The 27891-nt window shown below is 49.8% G+C and overlaps 1 protein-coding gene across 16 annotated transcripts in view; it reads right to left on the minus strand.

Annotated features, from left to right (window-relative positions):
* Positions 1–27891, minus strand: part of Dysf (dysferlin) — a 195436-nt gene that overhangs the window by 61002 nt on the left and 106543 nt on the right. For 14 of the 16 annotated variants that reach the window (XM_090336723.1, XM_090336718.1, XM_090336720.1 and 11 more), the window contains 10 exons: positions 26885–26978; positions 26342–26419; positions 18216–18397; positions 15287–15427; positions 14555–14584; positions 13912–13941; positions 4904–5005; positions 4653–4814; positions 3516–3681; positions 3080–3156 (listed from right to left, as the gene is read on the minus strand). In XM_090336723.1, coding sequence (XP_090192849.1) covers positions 3080–3156; positions 3516–3681; positions 4653–4814; positions 4904–5005; positions 13912–13941; positions 14555–14584; positions 15287–15427; positions 18216–18397; positions 26342–26419; positions 26885–26978 — 1062 coding nt within the window. Of the gene's footprint in view, positions 1–3079; positions 3157–3515; positions 3682–4652; positions 4815–4903; positions 5006–7590; positions 7633–13911; positions 13942–14554; positions 14585–15286; positions 15428–18215; positions 18398–26341; positions 26420–26884; positions 26979–27891 lie in introns of all 16 variants that reach the window. The other 2 variants (XM_090336708.1, XM_090336709.1) reach the window with 1 other exon arrangement.

A 27891-nucleotide genomic window follows, 5' to 3' on the forward strand; every position in this document is an offset into this window, starting at 1 on the left:
AGCCTGCCAAGTGTCTCCTTGCTAAATTCCGTTCACAACACGTATGTACACACAGACACACACACACACACACACACACACACACACACACACACACACACACACACACCACTCCCAAATTATCAGTCTGAAACCTATACAGCAGATAGCCACACAGAGTGCACAGAGTGCAGGAATGTCTCATCCAATCTCTCAAGGCCTCCACCCACTCAGAATCTCCTTAGCCCCAGACAGGCATGGGCCTCTGCAATCCTGAAGGCCAAGCTACCAGATCTGACTTATATATCCAGAATTGACCACTCTTGACACAAACCAAAACTAGCCACCAGAGTTCTTCCCCAAGAAGAACATTGAGTTTCAGGTGACATTTTCCACCTCTCAGGAGCTGGCAGTCGATGGGGAGAAGGCTTCTTGGACAGAGAGAGAGAAGCTATAACTAAGGGAAGAAAAGAATCTGGCAAGAGTGGGAGTCGGTTGGGAAGGAGCCCAAGGCTGGAACCACAGCCAGGACAACCAGAGGGGTGGCATCAATTGTGAGAATGAAACATGGGCTGGACAAGCAAAAGCCAAGCAAAGTCCCTATCTGTCAGACTTCCTGTGTCTCCAGTCCTTAGCAGCAACAGCCTTTCATTTTATCTTCAGTGGAAGAACAGGGAAAGGGTACTTGGCCAAGGAACTGGATCTCTTTTCTCCTAGATCAACCTTAGAATCCCTCTTCCACTAGGCCAGGAGTTATGAATGAGAGATGGATGGAAAATCTGGATCAGTCAAACCAGATCAATAAAAATCAGAGAAAAACAGTATACAAAATCAAACTCCACATTAGAGGCTTCTCCAAACACTCAGGGCCCAAGGTGACCAAGGCTAGTCTGAATTTAAGGCTGAAATTGGAATTTCTTAAGAATTAGTAAGGGCAGGGCCTGAAAATGCTGCATCAGAACAGGCTGGTCTCACTTCCTACTTTTCCTGTCCACTGACCAGGTGAGATCAGGCCTTCGGGCTGTGACACACCTGCAGGAGCCCAGTACCCACTGGCCACCCTTCTTCCTAGCCAGCAGTTCTAGCAGGAGTGGCCATATGCTCCCACAAAGAGCACAGGCCTGGCTCTGGCTCAGACCCCAGCCCCAGTTCCCTGGTGTCAACACCGGGAGGAGGTCCAGCCTGGCCTCCTCACTGTCTGCCTCTGGCTGTGTTTGTAGCCAGCAGGACCCAAAATAATCACTCCCCATCGGAGTCTGTAGACATTTTAAGGGCAGCACACAGAGAACGGAAATCCTGCTGGGCAAGCCCTGACTTCCCTGCTGTCTCAGACAGGCCCACCAAAGGGGTGGAACGCAGGAGCTAGGACCAGGCAGTCCAGAGTTTGGGGCTAATTCAGCTATAAACACTCAACCAGGGCAGAGCCGCAGTGTGGACTTCAGCTACAGTTCATGTAGAATCATCTAAAATTTCCACTTGAGCTATCCAAACAGGAGAGTTTTGTCTCAGATCCATCTAGACCGTGGACATGCCATCCTTCCCCCCATCCCCGATCTGTCCATCTGTCCATTTGCCTATCCAGATAGACTCACTGTACACCTTCTCTACGCTAGACTCTGTGCTGAACAATGAAGGTAAAAAGGGGATGACAATCCAGTTGTGGTTTCAACTCAGTCCAGGGAAGATGCTGAGACTCACAGAGGATCTGGGGTGGATGCAGGGGTCCAGATCCTGCAGGAGAAGGGTGGGAGCCAGAGAAGACTCCTTGAAAGAGGCAGTCACACCTACATTGAATCTTAAAGAATGAATAGTCAGGCCACAGAGCAAGACAAAGGTTTCCTCAGCAGAAGGAAGGACACAGCCTGAAAGCCATGCATGGGGGCTGAGAGATAAAGGCTCAGTGCTTTGGTGCCTTCTTATATTGTCAATAAAATTAAGAACAAGACCACCAACCTCAGCAACTGTAAGACTGAAGAACTGAACACTGGAGATGCTTTCTTGGCAATTGACAGGAAGATGGGAGAGTGAGAAAGAGGCAGAAAACACCCTAATTGTCAAAGGGAAACCCTGCATACCTGTGGCCAGTGGTAGTTTCACAAGTGAGCCCTCGGGTCTTGAAACCAACCCACCACCCAGGTTTGTTCTCTGCCTCTCAAGGCTCAGGATGGATGGATGGCATGAGGAAAATAGACTACTCCACATGAGCCACCATCCTAGGTAAATCAACAAGGAGTAACCTGAGGACACAATGCTGCCTACTTGGTGGAGAGGAGGTGCTGCCCCCAGGGTGCCAGGAAGTTCTGGGAATCTGGGGTAGCAGAATGTGAAGTTCACCATGCAGACAGGAGGGTGAGATCTTGAACAGTGAGTTCCAGGCTGGCGCTCCTTTCTCTATCTCTACCACAGGAAGGACCAGGTATACACAGCCCCATGGGATCCAGAACCCCTCTTGGGGCCCAAGATGGAGATAGTGGTGTCCCTGGGTAGACGATGCTGCAGACATCCTGTCACAGCCTCTTTCATTGCAGCTAGGTCACCAGCGTACTAACTTCCATCAGGACTAGGGGCTTTTCATGTCCTTCCTCCTGTTCTTCTCCCTTCTTTCTCCTAAAGGTGAGGGTACGGAGCAAGATACACCAGTGGCCTGACCATCCTTTTTCTGAGCTGCCTCCAAGGTATCATCAAGTACATATCCATGGAAAAGTCTCCCCCCTCCCCAACTCCAAGAAAGGGATTTCTCAGGTTAGGGTAATTGGGGCTCGAACACCCCAAGCCTCTAACATTCCTTCTCATCTCCCTTCTCTTTCATTTGTTCCCCCACCCTGACTTACTGAGTAAAAACCCTCAATATGACCCTAAAATAAAGAGGCCCAAGAAAAAAAGGTTGGTAATCTTACCCTGAAGACCACTCAGCCCCTCTTTCAACTGGACTGAATCCAGTCTCCGGCCAGATTCTTCCACATGTGGTACCCACCCCCTAGGTGTTCAGGGAGCTGTTTCCTAAGGGCTACCTGATAGTGAAGGCAGAATGCGATGAGGAGCAGAGGGAGAAGGGGAGGTTGAGGGGGGCCTCTCCCATGGCACCCAGCAGTCATCATACCTGGATGGGGATGAGGGGTTCCTTGTCATCAATGTCAATGAGCACGTCTTCTCCAGGGCTGAGTAAACTCACATCATCTGTAGGAAGAGTGGTGTCCACGCCTGTGGTAAGCTCAGCTGGCTGCCATAAGACCTCTCAGGAGCTCCACACTCTCCCGATTGTCCATGTCTTCTCCCACCACGTCCTTCCCTCTCCGGTTCCATTCTATCTCATCATCCCCCACACGTCTCACCTCCCAATTCGCTCTGCCCCTCCTCACAAATCTCACTTTCTCCTTAACATTTCCTCCCCCTTACCTCTTCCCACTAGCCCCCATTTCCAGTCACTGCTCCTCAACTCCCTCAAATATGAGTCACCTGTTCCAGGTGTCCACACCTGAGGAAGGGAAGGACCTGCCTCTGGTGTAGCTGAGCAGAAACCCCTGCTTACTCCCTACCTGGGCCACCATGAGGGGATGGACTCTCAGCTGAATAGGGGTCGCACAGAAAGCTCTCTAGGGATCGGATGGTACACTGGCCCACCACAGGCCTGCGGCCAAACTGGCGGTTGTCGATGACTTTGACCACGATGGGGGGACAGTAGAGCTCCTCCCTGGGCAGCATCTGGAGGAGGAAGAAGCATGCTGTTCTGGACACCAGTCTAAGCCTGTCTCTGGGAACTCTTAGGAAAGGAAAGAGGGCCCTTCACATAGGATGAAGGAGCAGAAATGCCTGTAAACCTCAGACATCACCAAGAGCCAGAAATCCAAAATGGCTGTTGGCTGAGCTTAGGAGCAGAAGGCACACACCTTTCTCTTGGCCTTTTCATGCCACATGCAGAGGCTGGCTTCCCTCATAGCCAAGCACACTCAGCTCTGCCTGAAGTCTGAGAAAATTGACTTTCCCTGAACCCTCACTGGCTGAGGAGGGGGAGAGGAGAGTTGGCCCAGGACTCAACATTTCTTGCAGACAGTCCCCCCCAAGTGGATACTCAGGAGTTGGCTTACAGACCCAGATTTTTCTCCCCCCACCCTAAAAGCACTTTGAACACAACTTGAAATAATTTATATGCTCTCCTTCAGTGGCGGCTCTGGCTCAGCCAAGAGGAGGCTCCTGTTGACAGCCACTGGGCCTGGAATTTCTATAGTGCTTTCATCTTGCAAACTGTTTTCCTTTCCTTAGACCTGCCTTACACCAGCCACTAGGCCCAGGCAACCCAGAGAGCTGGAGTAAGGCTGGGAGACCCAAGGGCAGAAGGGTGAGCTCCTCTACCAGGCCTAGACTGGGATTCCCTAAAAAGCCAGAGTCTGAAGGGTCCCTTGGGGGAGCCCCAGGGATTAAATCTGCCCTGGAAAGAAAAACAGCCTTGGAATGGCTGGGGGGGGAGCAGTAATGGGAGGGGCGGTCTGCTGGTCCAGGGTTGGGCAGAAGAGAGCTAGCTGACTCCATGTGTGGTGCTCATAGAATAACACAAGCATTTTCCCTTGTTGAGCCTGCAGGTAATAGGAGCTCAACCCCTAGGATGCCTAAGGCCATGAAAACAACAAGTCCTCTGGACTCCAGGAGGGGACAGAAAGTAGGGGAATGGGGCTTACCACTTCCATGAAGAGAGTGCAGATGTCAAAGTTGGGGTTCTTCCGAAGGTTCCTGATAACACAGGACTGAACTGTCTGCCCCCCACACTCCACTACAAGGCTGGGGGATGAAATACTGGCCATCTGGTAGCTCTTCATATTCCTCAGGCCCCATGCCAGGATCTAAGGACATGGGATTAGGAAAGTGTCAGGGACAGGAAGGGAAATGGGCAGGCTACCCCAAAGCCACCCCACCCCAGGGCCAGGCTTACCTCAATGGCGGTGCGCTGGAGAGCTGGCTTGATGTTCTGGGGAACCATGTAGATGTTGGCCTCCCTCTGAGGTGGCGGGTAGGGCAGGTCTGTGTCATCTGACTGTAGCAAGCGGCACAGGGACAAGGGTGGCAGGAAGATCCAGCAAAGAGGTAAGAAAGGAGAGAGAGATGGGAAGAAAATCGATGACATGGGAGACATAGAAACAACAATGCAGACCCGGGAGTGGGGTAAGCAGGCAGACACGAAGGTACAAAGTCATCTCCAGGATCAGAATTCACAAATCCTCAAGCCAAGCCAGACATCCCTCCTCCCATAGTTCAGGCTCTGTACATTCTCTCCGTACATTCTCTCCTGTACATTTCTCTTTCTGTTCCTCTTTCTCTCTCTCTCTCTCTCTCTCTCTCTCTCTCTCTCTCTCTCTCTCTCTCTCTCTCTCTCTCTCTCTCTCTCTCTCTTCTCTCTCTCTCTCTCCTGGCACATCCATATTAGCCTCTTTCACCCACTGTGGCACCTTTCCCTTGACTTTGACTCAACTGAATTATCACCCTCGTGCCTGAATACTTGTATACTTTTAGCCCAAACCCACCTCTGTGTTCTGTGAGAACAGAAGTGGAGAAATGAGACAAGACATTGCCACAATTCTGGGAATGGGTCCCTCCCCACCACAGAGCAGGGATAAGAGAGGCGCCTATCAACTCGGGCCCAAAAATCTTGAACAGGAACTCTACCCCTACCCTCACTGTCACAAAGAGCTCCATGGAGGGGAAGGTAAGGGAGGTAGCTCAATTAGTTCTGGAAATTAGAAGTAAAAGCTGTGTAGGAGTCATGCCTCCACCAGTCATGAGGTTCAGTGATTTTCCCTTTTTTTTTTTTTGCCAGTCGTGGGGCTTGAACTCAGGGCCTGTGTACCATCCTTGGACTTTTCTCAAGGCTAGAGCTCTACCACTTGAGTCACAGCACCACTTCCAGCTTTTTTCTATGTATGGGGTACTGAGGAATCGAACCCAGGTCTTCGTGCATGCTAGGCAAGCACTCTACCACTAGACCAAACTCCCGGCCCTGATTTTCCCTTCTATCTCTAACCATTAGTGTGAGGGCCCAATGAGTTCATGTCTATACATTTAGAAGAATGTGTGAAACATAAAACTCTCACGAGATTACCTGTGACAATTAGAACAAAATGTCCTTTTCATGCAAGACTCTATTCCATGTCAGAAGAGCCTCATATTTTATGAGCTTAATAGGATAAGACCCTTGACTGCCACCTACTGGAAAACTTTTATAATAATACAAGTAGATGCTAGATATTGCACCCCCTTTGGCCCAGTGCCTCTGTGCAATGCTCAACACACTCCACCTCCATCCATGGAGCGGGTGACATTGAAGAAAAGTAAAATGATCGGTAAAGGGACTCTTCTGGATATTTTACAGAGCTGGCTGACTGTAATCTTATTTAATAAACAATGGGATCATGGATTCATTCCCTAAGTGACTTGCCTTAGGCTTTTCCTAAAAGAATAGTAAGTGCTCAAGCACTCTGACATAGAGGATTAGGGGGATTCGATCAAAAGGAAATACTACTTTCTCCTGTTTCCATGAGATTTCAACCATCTCTCCTGTTCACTGGCCTCCTGATGCCAGACACATTTCCCTGACCTACAGCAAGGAGCAGCTCAGCTCTAGAATCAGACAGACTGGTCTCCAAAGCCAGCACCGCCACTTCCTTGCTAGGTGACGCTGGGCAGGTTACTCAGCCTGTGACTCAGCACCATCAAAGAGATGGAGGATAAAAAGATTTATGAAGGTGCTTTGAGAACTCAATGAGAGAAGGAACAGAGAGCACCTGGCACCGCACACAGGTAGTGTTTAATAATTGGCTGTGGCTGTAATTACTGCAGTGCCATTGTTTTTGCCATCCGCTTTGCTCTTCCCCAGGGTGGCTTGAGGAGAGCATCATCCAGAACAACACTAGCTTTATGATTAGCCCTAGTCACCAGGATGCCAAGTTGAAACGGGTCGCTTTCCTCCAGGGCCAGCCTCAGATTGACAAGACACAGGAAACATCTGTGACTCACCAGGCAGGGTTATGGACAGGACTACCAGTATATGCACTTCCAGGGGTACCATGTTTCATCTGCCATGGTCCCTAGGGTGGAAATAGGACCTACACAGCTGCCACAGTGGCCTGGCTGCTAAAGGGACCCGAGGTTCATGCCCTCCTGCCCACCCCACCCCCCCCCACACACACTCTAAGGTTACCAGCTTCAGGTAGCTACACTGCCAGAGTGACCACTTTAAAGGAAGGGCTGTACTGCAAGGACCATTTGTGGCCTGTCCATGGACTCTGGTAGTTGATACACCCAGCCCGCTGGGAGCAAGACCAAAAGGAGCAAATATCAGGGACAAGAGCAGGAACACGTTCCCCTCACGCGGGAGGCAGACATCTGATCCCTTTCACAGCATTGTGATAGTCTTTGAAAATCACCAAGGAAAATTCATTAGTATATTGCTCCCAGGACATGCTTATTTTTCATGTCCAGGTTCTACCATTCTTTCCAGGCTCCCTCAGGCTCTGCGATGATGAGGGCCTCTCTGAATGCTAAGGGTTAGGTTCCCCATACCCTTGCCTTGAACCCTCACCCGGAAGACAGAGAAAAGCCCTGCAGCAAGGTAAGTGCTAGTACCGTCTGCAGAAGGCCCTGGAGGAAGAAGGCAGGAGCACACAGCTGTGGAGCGCCACGTCCACGGAGGCAGGAGGAAGAGAAGCAGAGACAGAGGTCAGAGGTGTATCCTTGGCACAAGGCCACCACACTGCTCCCAGGACTCTCAAGACATGCCTGCCTTGTGCCATTTGGTGTTAACTCCTTGTGATGCCCATCTGTGTAACCCCTGGATTTACTTTGCCTAGCCCTTCTCTGTCCCCCAACACTGCATCCTGGTGTCCACAGCTATTGCTGCACATGCACTCCTGTATCTCCCCCTGAACCCCAGCTCTCCCAGTCCTTTCTGTTGTCCGTGTGGTTGCCTGATCTTCCCTTCCCAGCACTGGGCTGGCCACTCCACCCTTACTGTTTCCTCTGGACTGTCTGCAGACATCATCCCTCCCTCTCTTCTCTCTCTTCCTGTCTTGCCCCATTGCCCCCTGTCCTCCCTCCCTTCTCTCTCCAAAGTAAAAATTTACCCCCTTGTAGCTCAGCCCGAAGGACACACTTTGGGTCCTCAATAGCATTGGCCCAGCTGACCTTAGTCTGTCTAGGATTCCATACTGCAGAAGCACTGCTGATCCTTCCCTCTAAGGCTGAGTCTCCCTGGCAAAGCTCCTCCACCTCCTCCCCTCAGCCCTACATAGCCAGGGCTCCTTAGCTCTCCTAGGCTTTTTGCTCTTGATTCTCTCTTGCAAACCCAGACCCCCTCCCCACCCTCAGTTCATCCATGTGTCCTACTAGCTTCTCATACTGTACTTGCCGCAAAGTACATTCTTGATCTTCCCTACCCCATTAAAACTAAAATTAGTACCTTCAAATGCCATCTCAAGAACTGGCCCCACCTAGACAACCAATCCACAAAGAAACCAAAACAAAAAATAAATAAATACATACATACATACGTACATACACCCTTGGTTCCTCCTCTCCTCATCACTATGTATGCTTGAATATGCTTGACCACCAAACATTCTTAAGTCCTTCCTTCTCCCCCTCCACCCACACCCGCTCCACCTCTCCTCTACCTATTTTTTTCCTTGGTTCAAGTAAGCCCTTCACAAGCCTGGACTGACCAGTATCATCCCTCACTGGCCTCCTGACATCTGGTTTTGCACACTCCTTCCCAGCTCCAGTGCACAGTGTGCTCTGCAGCCAGCGTGATCTTCCTAAAACTGTCACTCCCCACCCAAGGCTCTGTAAGTTTCCCTACCTACCCAGGGCAAATGAACCCTTCAACATGGCCTTGAGAACCACTCATCTTCTAGCCCCCTCCAATTTCTTCAACCACATCTCTCACCACATAAATTTCCTTTCCAAGGCCCTGAACAGTGACAAGCCACCTCCGAGAACTCTAGCAGGTGGCAGGCGGTACCGCGCTCTCATTCACTTTGAGGTTTGTATTCACTGTGGTACCGTGTGGAATACAGTTCTATCCCACTCCACTGGCTACTTCCTGCCTGGGTGTCCTGAGCTCACGTGTAAGCACTCCCACACACACATCTCATAGCCACTGATCTTTGCCCTATGGAAAACACACATCAGACACCCTGTGCCATCTCTGTGTTCCCTGGCTGTGTCCCTGGCCGAACCAGCAGTTCTGTAAACCAGGATCACAGCTAAATCTATCAAATTAAAAATATATATACTAAGAATGGATCACATAAGGAAGGGAGCAAGGAGAAGAGGAGGAAAGGCAGGGAAGGGGAAAGGAGAGAGGGTAGCAAATGGAAGGGTGGGTGAAACAACACTTCAAGAAATGAGTCTTTCTGGGAAGTGGCTCCAGTGGTAGAGCTTGCTTAGCAAAGGTAAGCCATGAGTTCAAACCTCAGGAAAAGAAGGAAGCAAGGAAGGAAGGAAGCAAGGAAGGAAGGAAGGAAGGAGGGATGGAAGGGGAAGAGAGAGGGGGAAAGAGGAAGGGAAGGAGAGAAGAAGGGAAGAAGGAACGGAGGAAAGGAGGAAGAGAGGGAGGGAATTTTTGCTCCTATCTGCTCCAGCCAATCTTTCCTCCTCACTGTGCCTGTCTCACTGGTCCCTTTCTGAAAAACTTCCTCACTGCCTTTCAAATCTAGCACAGTTTTCACAGAAAATTCAAGCGGGATAGAGTTCAAGATGGCTCTTCATCTGCCAGGAAATTTCCTCAAAGGCTCCAGAAACTTCGTGAAACTCTTCTCTCTGATATCTTTGAGATGTGCATGTGCGTGTGTGTGTGTGTGTGTGTGTGTGTGTGTGTGTGTGTGTGTGTGTGTGACAATCCTGGGGCATGAATTCAGAGCCTGGGCTCTGTTCTCGGACATTTTTTGCTCAAGGCTAGTGCTCTGCCACTTGAGCCAAAGCACCACTTCTGGCTTTTTCTGTGTGTGGTACTGAGGAATCAAACCCAGAGCTTCGTGTATACTAGGTGAGCACTCTACAACTAGGCGACACTCCCAGCCACTCCTGGATATATTTTAACCAACCTAGGTAATCCTACAACCTACTGTGATCTAATTCCATGGTCTTAACGCGTTCAGTCATCTCACACATAGGAAGAAGTCCAGAAACCTTGAGCAAACAGCAAGCGCCCAGCCTGTCTCTCCATTGCTTTCTTGTTACACCTGCCTAAGTGGTTCAACACACTCACTTCAGGACAGCAGTCCTTAGTGGAGATGATGTGACCCTGATCAGAACTAGGGGAGAGATGCAGGTTGCAGGTGCAGTGTGGACAGCTGATTTTGTCCTCTGGATGATGGGGACTCTGAGAACCACACCTCAAGGACAGCCATACCATAGAAGCCTAATGAGGAGAAGCTACCTGTAACTAGAGCCACCTGCTCTGAATGCAGGGTGGATCTGAGTTCCCCATACAGGGACTATGTCTACTGGTGGGCAGAGTCTTCATCAAGCCAGCTCCAACTGAGGCCACCAAAACAACAGAGGCCTTTCTCCATCAGAGCAGACGCCCACTTCAGTCCCTTTATATCCCTTCCCTATGGCCAGTCCAGCACACAGTGCGAGGCCCTGAGTCGTGAGGAGAGCACCTTTCTGTCTAGTGACACCATTCCCCACTCGGCAGATACTTCTTTCCAGGGCAGGGGAAGTGTTGACAAGCCTTTCCAGCCACCTAGACTGCCCCGTCACCAGTAGCCCATAGACCCCCCACCTTCTGCGGCTGGAGACAACAGGGAGACCCTCTTGGACATACACATCCCAGTTCCTCAGGGAGCTCCAGGCAGGGGGCAGCCAGGCAGGCTGGGAGGGCTCCATTGTCTGCCTGCCCCACCCAGCTCGTTAGGAACAACATGTTGCTCTAATTACACTTCCCAGGAAAAACAGTGTTTCAAATTAGACTTTAGGGGAGGAGTAGGGGGATGGGGGGACCACTGGACTTATTTTCCTGATTGCAAAACAGTGAATTTTTTTCCTTCTAGTGACTGTAAGGGTACAAGGAGACTACCTCCAGTGTATTCCAGAATAAAAGACAGCCTATCATCTGGATTGGGAAGGATGGCTAGGGTGACAGCTGGTTAGCACTTCAGTGGCAGTGAAGCCAGTCTAGAAGCATGCAATTCCTTCCACCAGGGCATCCCCTGCCATGGAGCAGGAGTAGAGGCAGAAACGCCCCCTCCCTAGACAGTGGGACCTCAAAACCCTAGGGGTCTTCCTCTACAGCGAGTTGCATTTCACAGGAAGTTTGTAAGGAGCTCATGAAAAGCATTTGCTTCTAAATGAGAAGTTGAATCACCAACACCTCTCCTGCCATGTGTACATGTGCATGTGTTCTCAAGAGTGTACACATGCACGTGCAACGTGCTCACACATGCATGCACACAGCCTCTATTTCTCCGGAAATCTAAAATTGCAGTTTGTTTGAACTCATTCCCCCTTGGCAGCGTGGACTGCCTTTGTTCTCCAGACAAAAAGGAAAAGGAATAAGACAAGAACTCAGAAGAGGCGGGAGAAAGAGGGTGGTGGGCCAGAGAATACAGAGAGGAAGGGCAAAACCTGAATGGGAGGGGGGGGAAGAGATTTAGGAAAAGAGAGAAAGACAAAGGCAAAAAGACAGATTGGGAAAGCAGAAAGTAGCCACTCCCTCCATCCACTCTCTGGTGTTAAGGACCCAAGCCTCCCACACGATTCAACAGTCTACTTCCCCAAGAGCCCCAGAGAGGAACTTTCAGGATGGACAAAAAGCCTAAAAGAAGGGTCCTCTTGTTACTCACCAAACTGAGGCTGAAATGTACCCCCAACTCAAGGAATCTAAAGTGCTTGGAGCCGCCCCCCCACCCCTGCCTGCTTTTGGTCAATCCCTACTTGAAAAGCTAGTTCAGTGTCTCCTCTTCCAGGAAGCCAGACCACAAGCAGCCAGCATTTCCTCCCACTGAGACACAGGAGAATCTCTACACCTGGCTGAGATAGAGGAGACTCACTCCCCACTGGAGGGGCTATCCTTAAGCCAGTCTTCAGATTGCTGATCCCCTCTGTTTTTCCTTTCCCTCCTGCTGGAGGTTGGGTTTCCTTGCTGCAACTGTCTCAGTAATCTCCTAACCTCACCTGCCCCCACCCCAGACTTCCCAGAGCACCAATGACCAATGAGAAGGCTGGAATACAGGCTGAGAGACTGTGAGAAGCTGAATGGCATCATAAGGCAGGAGCTTGGCTACAGCCAAAAAAAAAAAAGATAGAAAAACCCTACCAAGGTGTCAGACTTTCCTGTAGAGCTGACTGGCCTCCACCCAGCTCTTTGGGAATCTTAAAGCCGAACAGCACCCAGAGTCTTGACTTGAACTCAGTCTTCTAGAAAGGGAGAAGTGTGCTGAGCTACTTGCCATGGCTGGATTGAGCATCCCCTAGGGATGAAGGCAGTCCCGGGTCATTTCAAGGGGTCATCCCCTGAATCCGATGATATTCCTCTCATATCCCACTGGGCCTCAGACCTTTTGAACCTGCTGGCTCAGACCAACCCTGTGTCCAGGAGACCCCCCAGGGATGGTTCTCTCCCAGCCCTGCTGACCACACAAGGCCTCATTCTGTGGCCTGGCTAGCCCTCACAGGACACTTGGCTTTCTTCAAGATCTGGCCTAAAACTGCAATTTTGATTTGCTTCCTGACAACCAGACCACAGTCAGATCCCTGCTCTCAGAATCAGAGCCTTTGCTGTTATATATGACAAATCCATTATTAAGGATTTTAGCTTCTTTTTCTGTTGTTTAATAACTCATCCCTGGGCTGGGTCTTCTTCATAGCAGGCTGTGGGTTTTGGCCACAGAGCACTCTCAATCAAGACTGAGGGCTCCGTGCTGCTTCCCTGGACAGGACTCTGCCTCCCTTTCCAAACGGCAGTCTTTCGCAACTGCAGCCAGAAGCAGGAGGCTGCCTGTCAGGGCCAATTATGGCCAGCTCACTTGGCGGACCCCACCTTGGTCTGGGAGCAAAAGGAAGTGAGGTAAGAGGCGCAGGGCCTGCAGATCCCACATCCTGATCCTGAGCTTCAAGTCCAAATTGCACTGAAAATGTCAAATGGTGTCTGCTCCCAGGCTGGGGATTCCCTGATGGCAGGAAGTGGCTGCCCTTTCCCCAGTTCCTGTCTCCCTGCCCCCCCCCGACCCCCTCCTCCAGCTCACCCATGCCCAGCCTCCTCACAGTTGCACAGGAAGTCATAAGAGAACATGCTTCTCACACTCAGGGATGGGGTCTGTTTTGTTAAGATGCAAACTCCAAACTTCTTCAGTTCCTAAGGACCCTCAGCACTCCCCTTCTGGGGCCCTGTATTGTCTTATCCCCATGGACCAACCACACATCTCCCATCTTCCCTAAGTGCTATAACAATGTCCAACTAGTCGGGGGAGGGAAATGGGAACAAAAGCATGAGAAGAGGTATCAACGTGTGAGAAGTAATGCACCTACTACCTGACGTATGTAACTGTAACCCCTCTATACATTACCCCAACAATAAAAAATAAGTTTAAAATGTCTGACTAATATTGCCCTCATAAAAAGGCTTCCTTGGCTATGTTTACCTCTACTGAACATGAAAACATGTCACCTGCTACTCAACCAGATAGCCTCATCTGGGTAGTGTGGGTGAGTTTGGCCTTTTAAGAAAACACTTCTTAAGAGTCTAGAGCTAGAATCATCCCCAGGATACACCCTAGATAGCTGTAGATTCACACAGAGAATAGGGAACAACATCCTGATGGATCTCCATGTGATTCATGCCTTTTGGGCCTTGGGAACCTGAAAGGCTCAGGGCACATGTGAAGTGGGTCTGTACCTCCATCTGTGTCTGCTCCTCCCATCTCCCCAGCCACGGGTTCAGCTCACCTCATCCAGGATCCTTGATGTATCTTGTACCTAGATCACAACCAGAAGATGTTCCAGATCCAGGCAATGATGTGGGAGCAAAGATGGGTCAAAATTCTCTGTTAGTAATCAGGAGTATAGCTGGGCAATGCCAAACATCAGCTCACCACAGGTGTGGTGAGACTCCCTCCCACACCCCCTAAGATGGTCGCAGATCCAGAAGGGCCAATGGATGCCAAGCAGAAGCCACACAGCTCCAGAAATGGCAGGAAGAAAGGGAGTGGGGTGGGAAGGGCCTAAAACCCTGTTCAGTAGCCCCCATAGAGGTCAGGCCCCTAGAGTTGTTGTTCCAGCAGAAGCATATAAACTTGGGGAGCCAGGGAGAACAATAACCTGGAGTCTACAGGCCTACATGAACTGAGATCTAAAGCTCTGATGGGCTAGAGGTTTAAGAAGAAGTAGAGAGTGAGAGAGATGGGGGTTGGCAAAAGAGAATTTGTGTGACAAGAATTGTCTAGACTTGAAGTAGGCTGGCTACAGCTGAGCCTGTGTTGACCTAGGAATCACCATAAACCTGGTACCAAAGGCCTACAACATATAGGTGAGATGGGATTAGGATCTTGTCAAGCTGGCAATCAGTTTAAACATAAAAACAAAGACTTACCTCAAAACCAGGAATATGGTGGATGGCAGGCTAGGAAAAGGAGAGGGGACCGTGATCATTTACTTGTCACCCAAGGCCCCAGTGCCCTCATCTCTGTTCTGGCCAGGCAGACACAGAAATTACTGCAATAGATTTATGTTCCTGAGTAGACAGACAAGAGCTTTACAAACCGTCTCCTGGAACAAGGTACAATACAGGAAGAAACTGAGGTGGCAGTGTGCTGCCATCCTGGGCAGCCCCCTCATATCAGTTTACATTTGGGGGTTCACATTACACCAAGAACAAGCTTGAGGGCAGTTTGTTTCCTAGAAGGTATTTGGCTGCCAAGGCCACACAGCCACACAGTCAGGCTGTAGCAGAACCAGCACTGAATCCTGGATCTGATCTTTACCTGTCAGTGGAGTTTTCTCATTTGCAGCAATAGAGGTTCCTCCCCCAGGCCTTAAGAAGTCCCCCCCACCACCCGGGGGAAAAAAACCATGGGAAGACATGGTTCAAGCAGAATAAACCCAGTGGCCAGAGGATTGACATTCCAGATTCCCACATCTTTTGCAGTGATCTATTGTGTCCCAATCTGGAAAGACACACAAAACAGGTATCCACAGGAGATCTAACTTAGAGCCGCCCCCCCCTGGCTCCCACCAAGTGCTGGCCCGACCCCACTGTGCACCATCAAGCCCTTGCCGTACATTCCCGCTGGGCCTCCTGGGTCTCGATATGGAACAGGCTCACCTTCTCTCTCTGGATGAGCTCAAAAGATGCCAGCAGCTCACCCGCTGGCTGGCTGCCCCTCATCAACGGGAACCAGGCAAGCCGGGGTATCCGCTCCAAGCTTGGCTGACAGATGCAGCGGCCCATAAACTCATCTGCACCCTACAGCAGATATAGAGGAAGAGAAGTCAATGTCTGCCCAGCTCCGGGCTGGTAGTGGCCTCCAAGAGACCCAGGTCTGCATATTGCCCCCTAGGCTAGAAAGGACTTCAGAAGGTAGAACTGCAACTTTGTGCATAATGGATAAGGACTATGTGCCAGAATCCTCTGGCCACTGTGCTACATTTGAATCCCACCAAGACTAGGAAATCCTTCTGAATGTTCAACTCGTATACTTCATGCTGTAACTGAACCCAGCACTGAGTCCACCAGACCAGAAGAATAACCTCCTACATTTCTCTAATGCCCACAGTCTGTGTTTGACATTTCTGAGGACTACATCTCTTGACTATTCACTTCACACATAAATTCTCCCATTTCCAAATGGGAAAGCTGTGATCTCAAGTATTAATTTAAGGAAGCCTTGTTAAAACAATGTTTTCACCTGATAAATTGCTTTGCCTAGGTACCTTCTCCTGGCTCCCTGCTACTCAGAGTTCAGCGTCCACACGCTCCTCTGGCACCAGAACCCTCACACTGCAGCCTGCACACGTCTCCTTCTCTGCCTCACTTCCTGCCCACACATCCTACACTCCAGCCTGCCAGCTTCAGCTGCCCTGGCATGGCTATTTCCTCTAGTGGTGTTGGCCTCTCCCTTCTCCGCCTCCTACACAGACACTTCCCTGCCCAAGCTCAGCAGACTTCAGTCTCCACCAGATGATGTCGTGGCCCTCACAGATTCACAGGCTTTGCCTGAGCACACAGAGACCCAAAAAATTCTCTAGGAAGCAGCCCTGCCTGTAGTCACGGCACTTTAGGAGACCTCTATATCCCAAGAGCCATCCTGAGAACAGCCATCAGCTCCTGAATAAGTGCCCACACCAGTGACAATGCAGCGCCAGTGGTACAGAGTAGACAGTAGCTAGAGCACTGGAAATAGTCCCGGTTTCCTCTGGACCACAGGTCACCTTGGCTAGCCTGTTGGGTCCTGGAAAGGAGTGGGACTAGCTGAGGGCCTAGGCAGATAGGACAGAAGCTCAAGCAATGATCACTTTCCAGCAGGTACAAAATAAACAACTGGCAGAACCTCAGAGCATCCTTAGAATCCCAGGGTGCTCCCCTGGGATTCCTTCCCCCGCCCCCTCCCTCCACTCTTCAGGGGAATGACAGGCTCAGAGCAATATTCCAAGAAGAGGAGTTTGGGCACTTTGGAAGACAGTCTGTGTTGACCAGCCAGGCAAGTTGTCAAAGAGCCTGTGGCCTGGGTTAGAGGCAGTTAGGTGCCAGGCCCTGAACTCTTCTCCATCATGTCCTAACTATGTTCCTCCCTCCAATTTCCTCTGTGGCCCCAACTTTTCTCTTGACTTTCACAGCCCAAGCCCATCTTGCCCTCTACTGACTTCTCCAGCACCATCTGGTGAGCGCTCTGAACATCATCTTCGCACACTCTCTGGTCACCACACTCTCCCAGGGTGCCTGACACACAGTAGTGGCAGCTCTCACTAGAAATATCTTCTATCCCACTGCCACCTGCTTCCCAGGTCCAGCCTCTTTGCCCAATCATCTTTTGCAGTAGTAGCCATCCTTACAACTTATTACAATGTTGGGCTGACCTCATTACCCAGTTCCCCCAGCTCCATCTTGCTTTCTCCTTCCTGGCCTACCCACCCCTCTCCTTATAACCTCCCACTCAACTCCCTCCAAGTCCCCAACATCCCACCGCAGGCTTCCTTGTCTTCTTCACCGCCTTCCCTGCCCTTCCAACCTGGTACAACTGTTTCCTCCTGGGAATCTTTTAGAGCTATACTATCTAACATTGCAGTATTAGCTACCTGTAGCTACATAAATTGGCATTTTAAGTTCTTCAAACTCAATAACATCTTAGGGGTGTGCTAGCACTGGAGCTGGAACTCAAGGCCTTGCACTCTTGCCTAACTTTTTCACTCAAGGTTGGTACTTTCTACCACTTGAGCCATACTTCTACTTCTAGCTTTTGGCTTCTTAATTGGAGATAAGGATCTCTCAGGTTTGTCTCCTTGAGATGATTTCAAACTATGCTCCTCAGAACTCAGCCTCCTGAATAGCTTAACAGCATCTGCCACCAGCATCTGACTAAAAGTCAGTAATATTTTCAACTTACTTAGCTTACTTAGCCACATTTCAAGTACTCTTAGCTATGTGAGGCTACCAGCTCTCATCTTAGACAACATAACCATAAAGAATGTCTATCATCACAGGAGGGGAAGGCAGTGGTGGGGTTTAAACTCAGGGTCTTGTGCTTGCTCCAATACTTGAGAGCCATGTCTCACACTGTCTCCTCTTTGTGGATGAGTCACAGCTCCCACCCAGACAGGAAACTGCAAGCAAGGAGCCACTTAGCTGCTCAGTAAAGCAAGTACCTGACAATTCTTTGTGCAATCAATGCAGCTCTTGCTGGGGATAAGGGCTGGCCAAGGATCACATAAGCAAGCTAAAGACAGAGGAAATCCAGGCTCCCAATCCACAGCCAAGCACCCTTTCCAGATCTGCCCGGCTCTGCTGCATTTGCCTAGCAATGTCTGCTGTGAAGCATAGCACATATGCTAGCAATCCATTTTTAATTCCTCTAAAATAGTATCAATTACTCTGCAGCCTGAGGGGTCAGAGAAGAGGCCACAACTCACAGTCTTAGGGAGCAATAGCTAGATAGGGAACCAAAAGTCTCTGGAGATCCAGCATTCCCAGGATGGCTTCCCTGGGTCCCTGAAGCAGAAGGGTGGCAAGGAACAAGAAACAAGACTAGGATACTTACATAGGTGTCATGGTCATAGAGCTCTACCACAATGCTGGGTGGCTGCTCTGCGATGCTGGCCGGCTCACCAAAAATCTCAATCTCATAGAAAATCAGTGTCTGGTCCCAGGTGGGATTCAGAGTGTTCTTCACCACCACTGTCTTCTGGCTCTGGTGTAAGAAGGAGACGATTGCGTAGGGATCTGTATGGATTGGAAAGAGAGATGGGACACAGCTAGGTCCACGAGAGTCACTTACTTAGGAGTCACCTGAACCATAAAGCTGGAACAAGGCTATGGCTATCACTCTGGAGAAATAGCATTCAGGGTGGTACTTCTTTCTCCCAAGGGACTCTCCTAGCCCCTCTGTGAAGCCTCTCTATGGCAAGCCCCCATGGAGAAATGGAGTCTGGTCTCCGAGATGGGCATGAGAGTCACAGAACTTTGGTCCTAGCAAAGTCTAACCACCAGGTTGATGTTAGGAGCTGGGAACAGACTTTGAGGAAAATGTAAATGCACAGCCACATGTAAAGTTATAATTCTGATCAGAGTCTTAAAAAAAATAAAATAGGGCCGGGAGTTTGGCCTAGAGGTAGAGTACTTGCCTAGCATGCACAAAGACCCAGGTTCGATTCCTCGGTACCACGTGCATAGAAAAAAGCTGGAAGTGGTGCTGAGGCTCAAGTGGTAGAGCTCTAGCCTTGAGAAAGTCCAAGGACAGTGCTCAGGCCCTGAGCTCAAGGCCAGGACTGGCAAAAAATAAAATAAGCAAGCAGGTTGATGGTGAGGGTGAGAGTGTTCTGGCTTTCTTAAGAAAGAAGAGCAGAGAGAAATGTTGGGCTCTGGGAACTCTGAAATGCCACCAGAATAATATGACCAGGACCTTATTTCAGTCAACTCACTCTAGGTACTTCTCGAAGAACAGACTAAACAGGACAGAAGAGGGCCTAGGGAGACAAGTCATGAATTTACTGCCATGGTCCAGGCAGAGATGGTACTGGCTTAGCTGAATGTAGACTCTGTTTTGAAGCAACAGGTGGTTTGAACTCCTTGCCAATCCATGGCTTTGGAGACTGGTATCCAACTACAAGTCACTCTCTCTGCCAAGTCACTCTCTCTGCCTAGGCAAATGGGTATCATTTGTAGATTTGGGACCAGTGGATCTCAAATGTGAGACTGAGTAGAACCACCTGGAAAGCACACACAGAGATTTCCAGGTTGCATCCCATACCTTGATGCAGCAGGTTCAGGTAGGGCCTCTGGAGTTCTAAGACATTCCCAGGGAGTGCTGATGCTGCCTTTAGGGCTGCACTTAGGAATCTGTGCAGGAGAAGGTTCGGTGGCACTGAGTGTGTGTGACTGGTAGGGAAACAGAGGGCTTGGAGGAAGAAATTTTTCCACCTCTACTAATAGGACATCAGCTTGGGGACAGGGTCCAGTTTGATGTCATTTTAGTAAGACTCCAAGAGTCAAATGTGAGAGGTGATGGATAGGAAATGTCAGGGATACAGGAGGCGGGCAATTGGGTACTGAATGTCTGGGAGGGCAGAGCCAATGCCCTAACACAACCTGATAGCTTCCTCTTGTCCCATCTTACAGTAGCTTTGCATGCTCTGAGCCCACAGGCTGGTCCAGCACTACGGGTGACTCCCCAGGTAACTTCAAGAAGGCCTAGGTGACCTTGTTGACCTCAAAAGGGTGCAGGAGCTAGGATGGAGAAGCAGTGCTTTCCAAAAAGGGGAGGCAAGACAGATTTCCTGGCCAGAAGAAGTCTAAGGGGCAAAAAGAGGGCTGGTGGGAGTGAAGATATAAGAGAGAGGAAGATAAGATGGATATGGGCCAGACTCCCATTAAGGAATGGAAATTGTGACTATCACCCAGGTAGCTGGTTATAAGGCTGACGAGTCTCTGAATTAAGGATAGAAGCCACGGGCACCTGCTGGATGAACCCTGCTGAGCTAGCTATTAATGGAGGTTGCCACGAAGCTGAAGCAAGCCTGCCAACACAGGCACAAGAGCATAGTGGGGTCAAATCAGGAGGGCCTCTACAGGAAATTGGTTTTGAACCTGATGCCAATGGAAGGTCCCTGGAGGAGGAGAGGGCAGAGGAGAGGCCAGCATGGCTCACCACTCCTACCTGGTGGGAAGCTTCCTGGCATAGGGCTCCCCTTTCCATGCACCAGCCCTGGTAGGGCTGGCCCTAAGCCCTTTCCCTTCTGCCCCTGGCAGGGCCCAGCGGCGTCTGTGCATTTAATGAAACCGTCTGGCTGTGATACCATCAGCTCCAAGCTCGGCAGAGAACCTCTCCCAGTTCCAGTAAGGAAAGGAGGGTGCGTTCCGATAAATAAAACCATATTAGAAAGCCAGTGAAAAAGCCCCTTTTGTTCCCGCCCCCCTGTGCTTCCCAACGCTTTATTTTTATAAGCGTGCGGGCCTCAGACCGACCGCGTTTACACAAAGATCACAATTGCACATTGTAGCGGCCGTGCACACTGTATTGGTGTTGGCAGCACCCCCCACGCTGGCCCTGGAGCAGGCTGACTCCTTCCAGAAGCCCCATCAGCTCAGGCAATGAGCTCAGCACTGGAGGGGGACAGGGAGAGGGAGGCTTTCAAACAAAACTCACCCAGACCCACACAGGAGTGCCCCACCCGCCCATGGGAGGGAAACACACAACAAAGGCATTGTAAAGAACAAGCCTGGAGGCCTGGGGCCTCAGACACTGAGCTACTGTGTGCTGGGGCCTGGCCTTGCCCCCAACAGGGCCCAGTCCCTCCTCCCAAAAAAAGAAACAAGGAAGGGGCCTGAGAGTTGCTACAGCAAGGTGGGTAGATAGACTCCGACACACCCACTCTCAGGGATACAGAGGAGGGAGATGTGGCTTTCCAAAGAGGGGTGAAGTACTGGGTGCCCCAACTCCTCCACAGCCTAGCGCTGTCCCCAGGGTCCTGTCTGCCAAGCCATCTGCAGCAAAGCTCTTTTGGGTGGGAGCTCTGAGGAACACCAGCTTTCCTGAGGAGGGCGGCTCCAGACATGAATGCAAAGGGGTTCCAGGAGAGTCCCTCATCACAAGAAAGCCAAGAACCCTGTCATCGTCAAATTTCAAAAGGGCAGTTCTTTGGCAGGATCCAGAGCCTTGTTGCTTTGACTTTGCTGCACCTCCAGAGAGAATTTTTGTATTCCCTATACTAAACTTGCTCTATGGTCCTTCTACAGGTCAGTCTAGACCTCCAGCATGGAGGCAGGGCAGACAGTGTTACCCCTTTTGTCAGAAGAGGAAGCTTTTCCCAGAAAGACACTAGGCCCTGATTACAGAACCAGATTTCCCCCTCCTGGACTAGCACCTTTGGCCACTCAAAGCTCCTAAGAAGGAGAAGATGGGCTAAACTGCTAACGATCAAGGCAATGCAAATTAAAACTATCCTACAGCGATGTTTTTCCTGTAAAATTAAGAGAAACTGTTAAAAAAAATTATAAAACTCAGTGTTGGCAAAGAGTATGAAAAAAGCATTCTCCTTTATTGCCGGAAGCAATTCAGTAACCTTTTAGAAAAGTAATTGAGCTGAGTAGTATGCCCTGGAAAACATTAAAGGGCTAATACTCATTTTCCTAGATTCCTGGGAATTATCCAAACTAGCCAAAAGCTAAAGATGTTCACTCTGGCATAGTTTGTAATACATCATTCATTTATTATACAAAGTATTGATTGACTATCGTGTGGTAGGTTAACACACGTGCTAGAAATATGAACCTCAATTCAACCTCTTGTCATCATAACTATCAGGTGGAAATGACAGCTGAACATCAATTATAATGCAAGGTGATGTGCGACTGAACACTGGACCATGCCTGCAAGGGGTGCAGGAGGCTCACTAGAGCCTGGTGGCACCTAGCCGAACCTCCCCAAACAGTTTCCTATTGGAGTCCCAAGAACAAGGAGAAGAGGGCATTCATTCTAGGCACCTAGCATGGCATGTGCAAAGATACCACAGAACACAGGCATTTGATAAACAGTAGTTAGCCTGGGTGAAAGGATGAAGAAAACAAATATGGAGGGCTGGACACGGGTCATGGTAGAAAAGGAGGTAGGGAGACCAGTCAGTCTTGGACTCATGATAACCAATGTGGATGAGTCCTTCTAACGGGTCCCAGTTCTCTGGGAGAGCTAAGGTTTACTTGGCTTTAGCAGCTCGCTCCACCTCCCACCCCCCTGCAGCTGCACGTATACCACAGTGCTATAAATCAGAAGCCTTTCCCAGGTTCTCTCACTCAGGAGCCCTTTTATTTTAAGTTGTTCTTTTTTCTTTTGTTTTGCCTCCTTTGCCCTCCCAAAGACAAACAAACAAACAAGACAAAAAAGAAAAGAAAACAACAACAAAGAAAAAAAACTTCATTTCTATCTCCTGGAGTTCATTTCAATAAATATTATTTCATAAGATCAGGGGCACAGAGACATTGCACTTTCATATTCCTTCCTTAAGAGTATGCTCCTTTGGTCTCACGGCACGTGAATGCCGAGAGCCCTGAATAATTTATTATGTCCTCATGTATTTCAGATCTAGCTTCTGCAAATGAGCAAGATCACTTTTTAAAAACATTTTTATTGTTATTGTAAAGGTGATGTATAGACAGGTTGAAGTTATGTAAGTCAGGTAATGAGTACATTCCCTTATGAACAGTGTCAGCCCTTCCCTTGCTTCCTCCCAGCTTTCCCTTTACCCACCCCCCACAAGTTGTCTAGTTCATTTTCAACATAGTGTCTAGGGAGTATTTTAAGTAGAGTGTTTCACAAGCTTCCAATGCATTCTGGAAAATATCTCCTTAAGTGTGTCGGGTGGATTGCCCCAGCCGGTGCTTGCTTGAGCAAAACACTGATTGGAACAGGAAGGAAATGACCAGTGTCCAGATAGCAGAAGCCTCAAAGCAAGAACTTCCCAGAACAGAGCCCAGATCTGAGAGAAAACTAAAGCACTGGTCACCAAGATGTGGCTCTAGCTGTGGGGCAGATGCGGTTCATCAGACTATACAGTATCCTCACTCGGTAGGAACACCTCTCAGGATAACCACCTGGCATACGACTTCACCCTCCCAGGATCCAGAGACCAGCAAAGAACAATCTGCTTTCTTGACAAAACTGCTCTGTAGATTAATAATAATGTGGTGCTTGGTTAGCATAAGCCTACCAATCCATGAGACCTTCACAAAAGCATCTCTCAGCCCCCACCCCCCCTCCAAGCTAAGGGTGATCCCCTGGAATGTGGTGACATCATGACAGTGTTACCTGACGCTTCTCCATCTGAGGTAGCTATTCCATCGCAGAGGTATTCCTCTATCCAACAAACACAACAGCCATTCCCAGCCAGGGACAAGGCAAAGCAGAGCCAGACACAAGGAAAGCAACTGGGCAAAGGAAACAACTTTTACCTGTTGACTTCATTTCAGAATGTTAGTCTACACTGAGGAACAATCCAGATTGGACTGCATTCAAGGAGAATGGCTCTCACTTCCCGAGGCAGCAGGGCACAGCTGGGAACTGACTGATGTGTAATTTCTAAGTCCTCTCAAATGACAGCAAAGCCAGCATGCTTAACAGATGCTCATAGCGAGGTGGCAAGCCCATCTCAAAAGCAAAGAGAAGCCACTGAAGTTAGCAGCATCCTACATTTTGTCTGCCTAATTCTTGGCAGGCCACACATTCCAAAACACAAGCACATGCCACAGACAACCTCCCACGAACCCATGCTTATCAAATTCAAAAGTCCCATCAAGTTGCAATCCTCACACTGCCTGTACAGAAATGCCCCCACAAGAGCCTGTTTCTCCTAAGTTTAGTTTTGCTCCACACAGTATCTATAGATGCGCCCTCAGTTCCTCAGCCAGGGAAAAGGAGGAGATATGACCCCAGCCCCTGAGCAGTCTCAAAGTCCACCATAAGGAGACAAGTAAAACCCCTGGGAGCAGAGTCCAAGAAAGGCCTAGAGCAACATCTGCAAGAAGGAGAATTGTGTCCTAAGGACAGTCCCCTCTGCCTGAAACACAGGCAGACAGCTGGAAGGTGCTCTCGGCAGCAGAAGGATCTAGACCCTTCCCTGGCCCCAGACATTCTGAATTCACACATAAGTTTCCTCAGAGAAATGCCAGTCGGTGGCCATGCACAGTCTCGAGCCGCCAGCCACCCTGGGGTCAGTTCCAGGGGAGAAATTGCTTTGGTTTAGGGTTTGGGAGTGAAAATAAACACTCTGGGTTTTATAGGTTCCCCCGTGTTGGCTGCTGTTTTCCTTTCCAACAGCTGCTCAATCGGGCCTTTCATTCAGAAGCTGGTGGCCTCTGAGGAAGCCCTGGGCCGTGCCCTCAAAGCTCAAGGGATGTTTATCTGAAGGAGCCAGAATGGAAAGTGTGACGTCTTTACAGACCAGTGCCAAGCTGACCCTGCAACCAGGGGTCCCCAGACTGAATACTGGCTTTCCACATTGGTCCCTTGGGGTAGTCCCTGCTCCTCTCCCCAACCCCCACAGAGGAGTCCTCAGCCAGCTAGACCCAGCTAGACAAGAGCTCTTCCACCTGGGAAGAGCCATCCAGTCACCTGCCCTGCACAAACCTGCTACCTGGACCCATCACCTCTCATGAAGTGCAAGTGAGGCTGTGAGTTAGTCCATTTCTTTGTTCTCAGGGTCAGTTCCTAGACTCATTTCCCAAGAAGTCATCACCTGCTGTCAGACTGCAGGTAATACATTCACTGGCTTTGCAATGCTGCACAGGAGGCAGGCTCAGGCCCCAAATCCTAAAGTCCAGAAATTACTCCACCCATACCTGCCTGCCTGACTGCATGGAGCTATGGGGTAGGTCATTGAAAGCCAAGAAAAATAACCACAGCTGGGGGTGCAGGGTCAGGGGCACGGTGGTCCCTACTTGGGGAAAATGGGCCAGAAGGTGCACAGGCATATGGCAGTGAGCTACAGAGCCTTTCTGTGACCCAGAGGGCACTCTCCTGAAACTCCGTCCTACTCAGCCTAACAGCAGGTTGTGGAGGGTGACAAGGCTGGCTCTAATTCCTAGCTGTGCCATTTTCCAACTATTTTAACTCAAGAAATTTAGTGATCCTCTTCAAGTCTCCCTTTCTTCACCTGTAAAATAGAGAGGTTGGAGGTCTACCTCGCAGGATAATGGAAGGAGCAGACGAAATACATGCAGCAGCTGCTTAAGTACACAGTTTCACCCCATAAGTGTCACGCTTTTGATACCTGGTGCGTCAGCTTCAGAAGAAAGACAAGGTCCCTTCCAGAAGAGTTCACAGCCAAAGAGGGGAGGCTGGGACAGACAGATAGCGAGTGATCTGGAGAGATCTAGAAAGATGCTAGCCAAGGGCTGAGGAAGTAACCACCAGCTTTGTTTGTGGGGGAGTCGGAAGCATCAAGACTGGAAATGAAGGATGACTTTGGAGTCACTGGTCTAAAATTGAGGAGAAAATACAGTCTAGACCGAGAGGATACCTGATGCAAAGGCTAGACATAGAAAAGATGCAAGCAACTTATACAAAACTGAAGCTAATGGGAAAAGGGGCAAGAACAAGGTGGAATGGCTGCCACCTCTCAAAAGACTTGTCATCTGCCAGGCTGAAGAGCAGCAGATTAATTTCAAAGTAGCTGCACTTGAAAGGAGGATGCTAACATGTCCCGGAGTGTCTTGGCAGAGAAAGCAAGAAGACAGCAAGTGACCTGGATAAGAGGGTAGCATGAGATGGCAGTGTAACACTACTGAGGAACACATCTGAGATATTCAGAGGAGCTTCCCAGGCAAGACTGAAGATGCAGAGGAGCTGGGGCAAGAGCATCACTGAGCTGAGTGTGGACGGGATGAATCAGGTAGAAAAGAGGGAGTCTACTAGAGAGACAGAAGAGAGTGGTGGCTTGTGAGCGAAGGCCAGAGGAGCTTTCAGGAGGGAGTCAATCAAGCCAAACCCTGCTGAAGAGTCAGGAGAGCCAGGAGGAAGGTCTGCTGTGTGTGATCATCAGGAAGCCACAGGACCCCAACAATAGCATCAAGCAATTGCAACACTCCACCCAGAAGGAAGTACGTTGGACCCCATTCCCTAGATGTTGGCCACATCTCTGCTGTCAACCTCTGAGGATCCTCGGCTCTCCCACCTACCAGAGAACGAGTCCTTGTCCATCGCTGGCAGGTCCCGGGCCTGGTACATGTAGCAACGTAAATGGTAGCGGTTCCCATCTTGAAGGAGAAAACAAAGATGCCAGGGTGAGGAGCTGATGGTGGCTGAGGGCTGGAGTGACAGAGGAGCATGGGGACTGCCCCTTGTGAGGGCAGCAAATGACACAACCCTGTGGGAGTGAGCCTCTCAAAGTCAAAAGAAAAGGCCAGAGCTCAAAGGCAGACCCTTGAGTGCCTTGAGTTCTGAATAATTAAGCCAGGTTAGAGCTGGGGAAGAAGGACTGAGGAGGAAAGGCCAGGCCTATGACAAGGACAGTACAATGCATAGGGCCCAAGATATCCGATCTCAAACATACCACCCACAAAGACACGCAAATATAAATGTGCATATGCATACACACAAAGGCACTGACCACAAAAATATACAGAGACTCAACTTATCCAACCCAAACACCTGACCACATAATTCTATACACTCAGAGGTATAAGGTTACCCACCCATCTATACCTCTGGGCATCACTTACAATCAAAGATGCAGGAGATTGTGGGTCTGTTTACACCGAAGCTCAGGGTAGATACAGACATGGAATCTTCGCTCCTGTCATCCACCACACCACCCTGGAGACACAAAGGTGGTCATGGGAGTATTCTCTCCCCCCTGGGATTGAGAGTTGGCACAGAATATCCCAGAGAGCTAGGTCCCTAAGGTCATGAAATTCCCTATACAACCATGCTGAAAGCCTTGAATGTCACTCTGGGGAGCACATTCTTTCCAGAAGCATCATTTTACACCAGTGTCAAAACCCCAAGGACTATGGAAAACTCTTCTGCCCCTTCAAAGAAGACCAAGCATCCAGAATGGCATTCTGAACGATTCTAGACAAAGAGGTAGACAGAAGCACTCTAAGGGTCTCTCCAGGGGAGAGTCAAATGGGGTTCTGCCTACTAGAGGTAAGTTCAATGGAGTCAAAGTCTAGAAGTCCCAGACTAGCATGTCTGGGCCACCCACCCCCTCTGTCCCAACTCCAATGCACTTAGAGACAGTGTGCCAGTGCCAGGCACTGAGCCAGGTCTCAAGCTCTGTGAAAATGCCACAGAGAAAATCCTCCATCTCAGGCCAGAGCATAGGAGAGTCCAACGGTATGGGCAGAGACACGAGCAGGAGGTAAGTGGGGCTACAGTCTGGCTCAAAATCCAATCTGTCAGATTACTGTGCACAAATTCACATAGCCAACCATTGCCTTATTGCTCACCAGCACTAGATTCTAATATTTAGGCACAAGCCACTTGGGTTGCACCCAAGGTCAGGACCCTCTCCCACCCCCGACACACACACACACACACACACACACACACACACACACACACACAATTCTCTGTGGTTCAAGCTCACCTGTCTCCCTCTCAGGGTCAGAAGGTCCAATCACACCTGCAGCCAGACTGGAGAGAACAACACTACTCCCCAGATGCCTGGTGCTGTCCACTCCCCTGTATTACCTGGGCTTTCTCCAGCCCTCGTTTGTCTTTCTGT

The sequence above is a fragment of the Megascapheus bottae genome, chromosome 7, assembly GCF_031878675.1.
Source record: "Megascapheus bottae isolate mThoBot1 chromosome 7, mThoBot2.hap1, whole genome shotgun sequence".
NCBI lineage: Eukaryota > Metazoa > Chordata > Mammalia > Rodentia > Geomyidae > Megascapheus > Megascapheus bottae.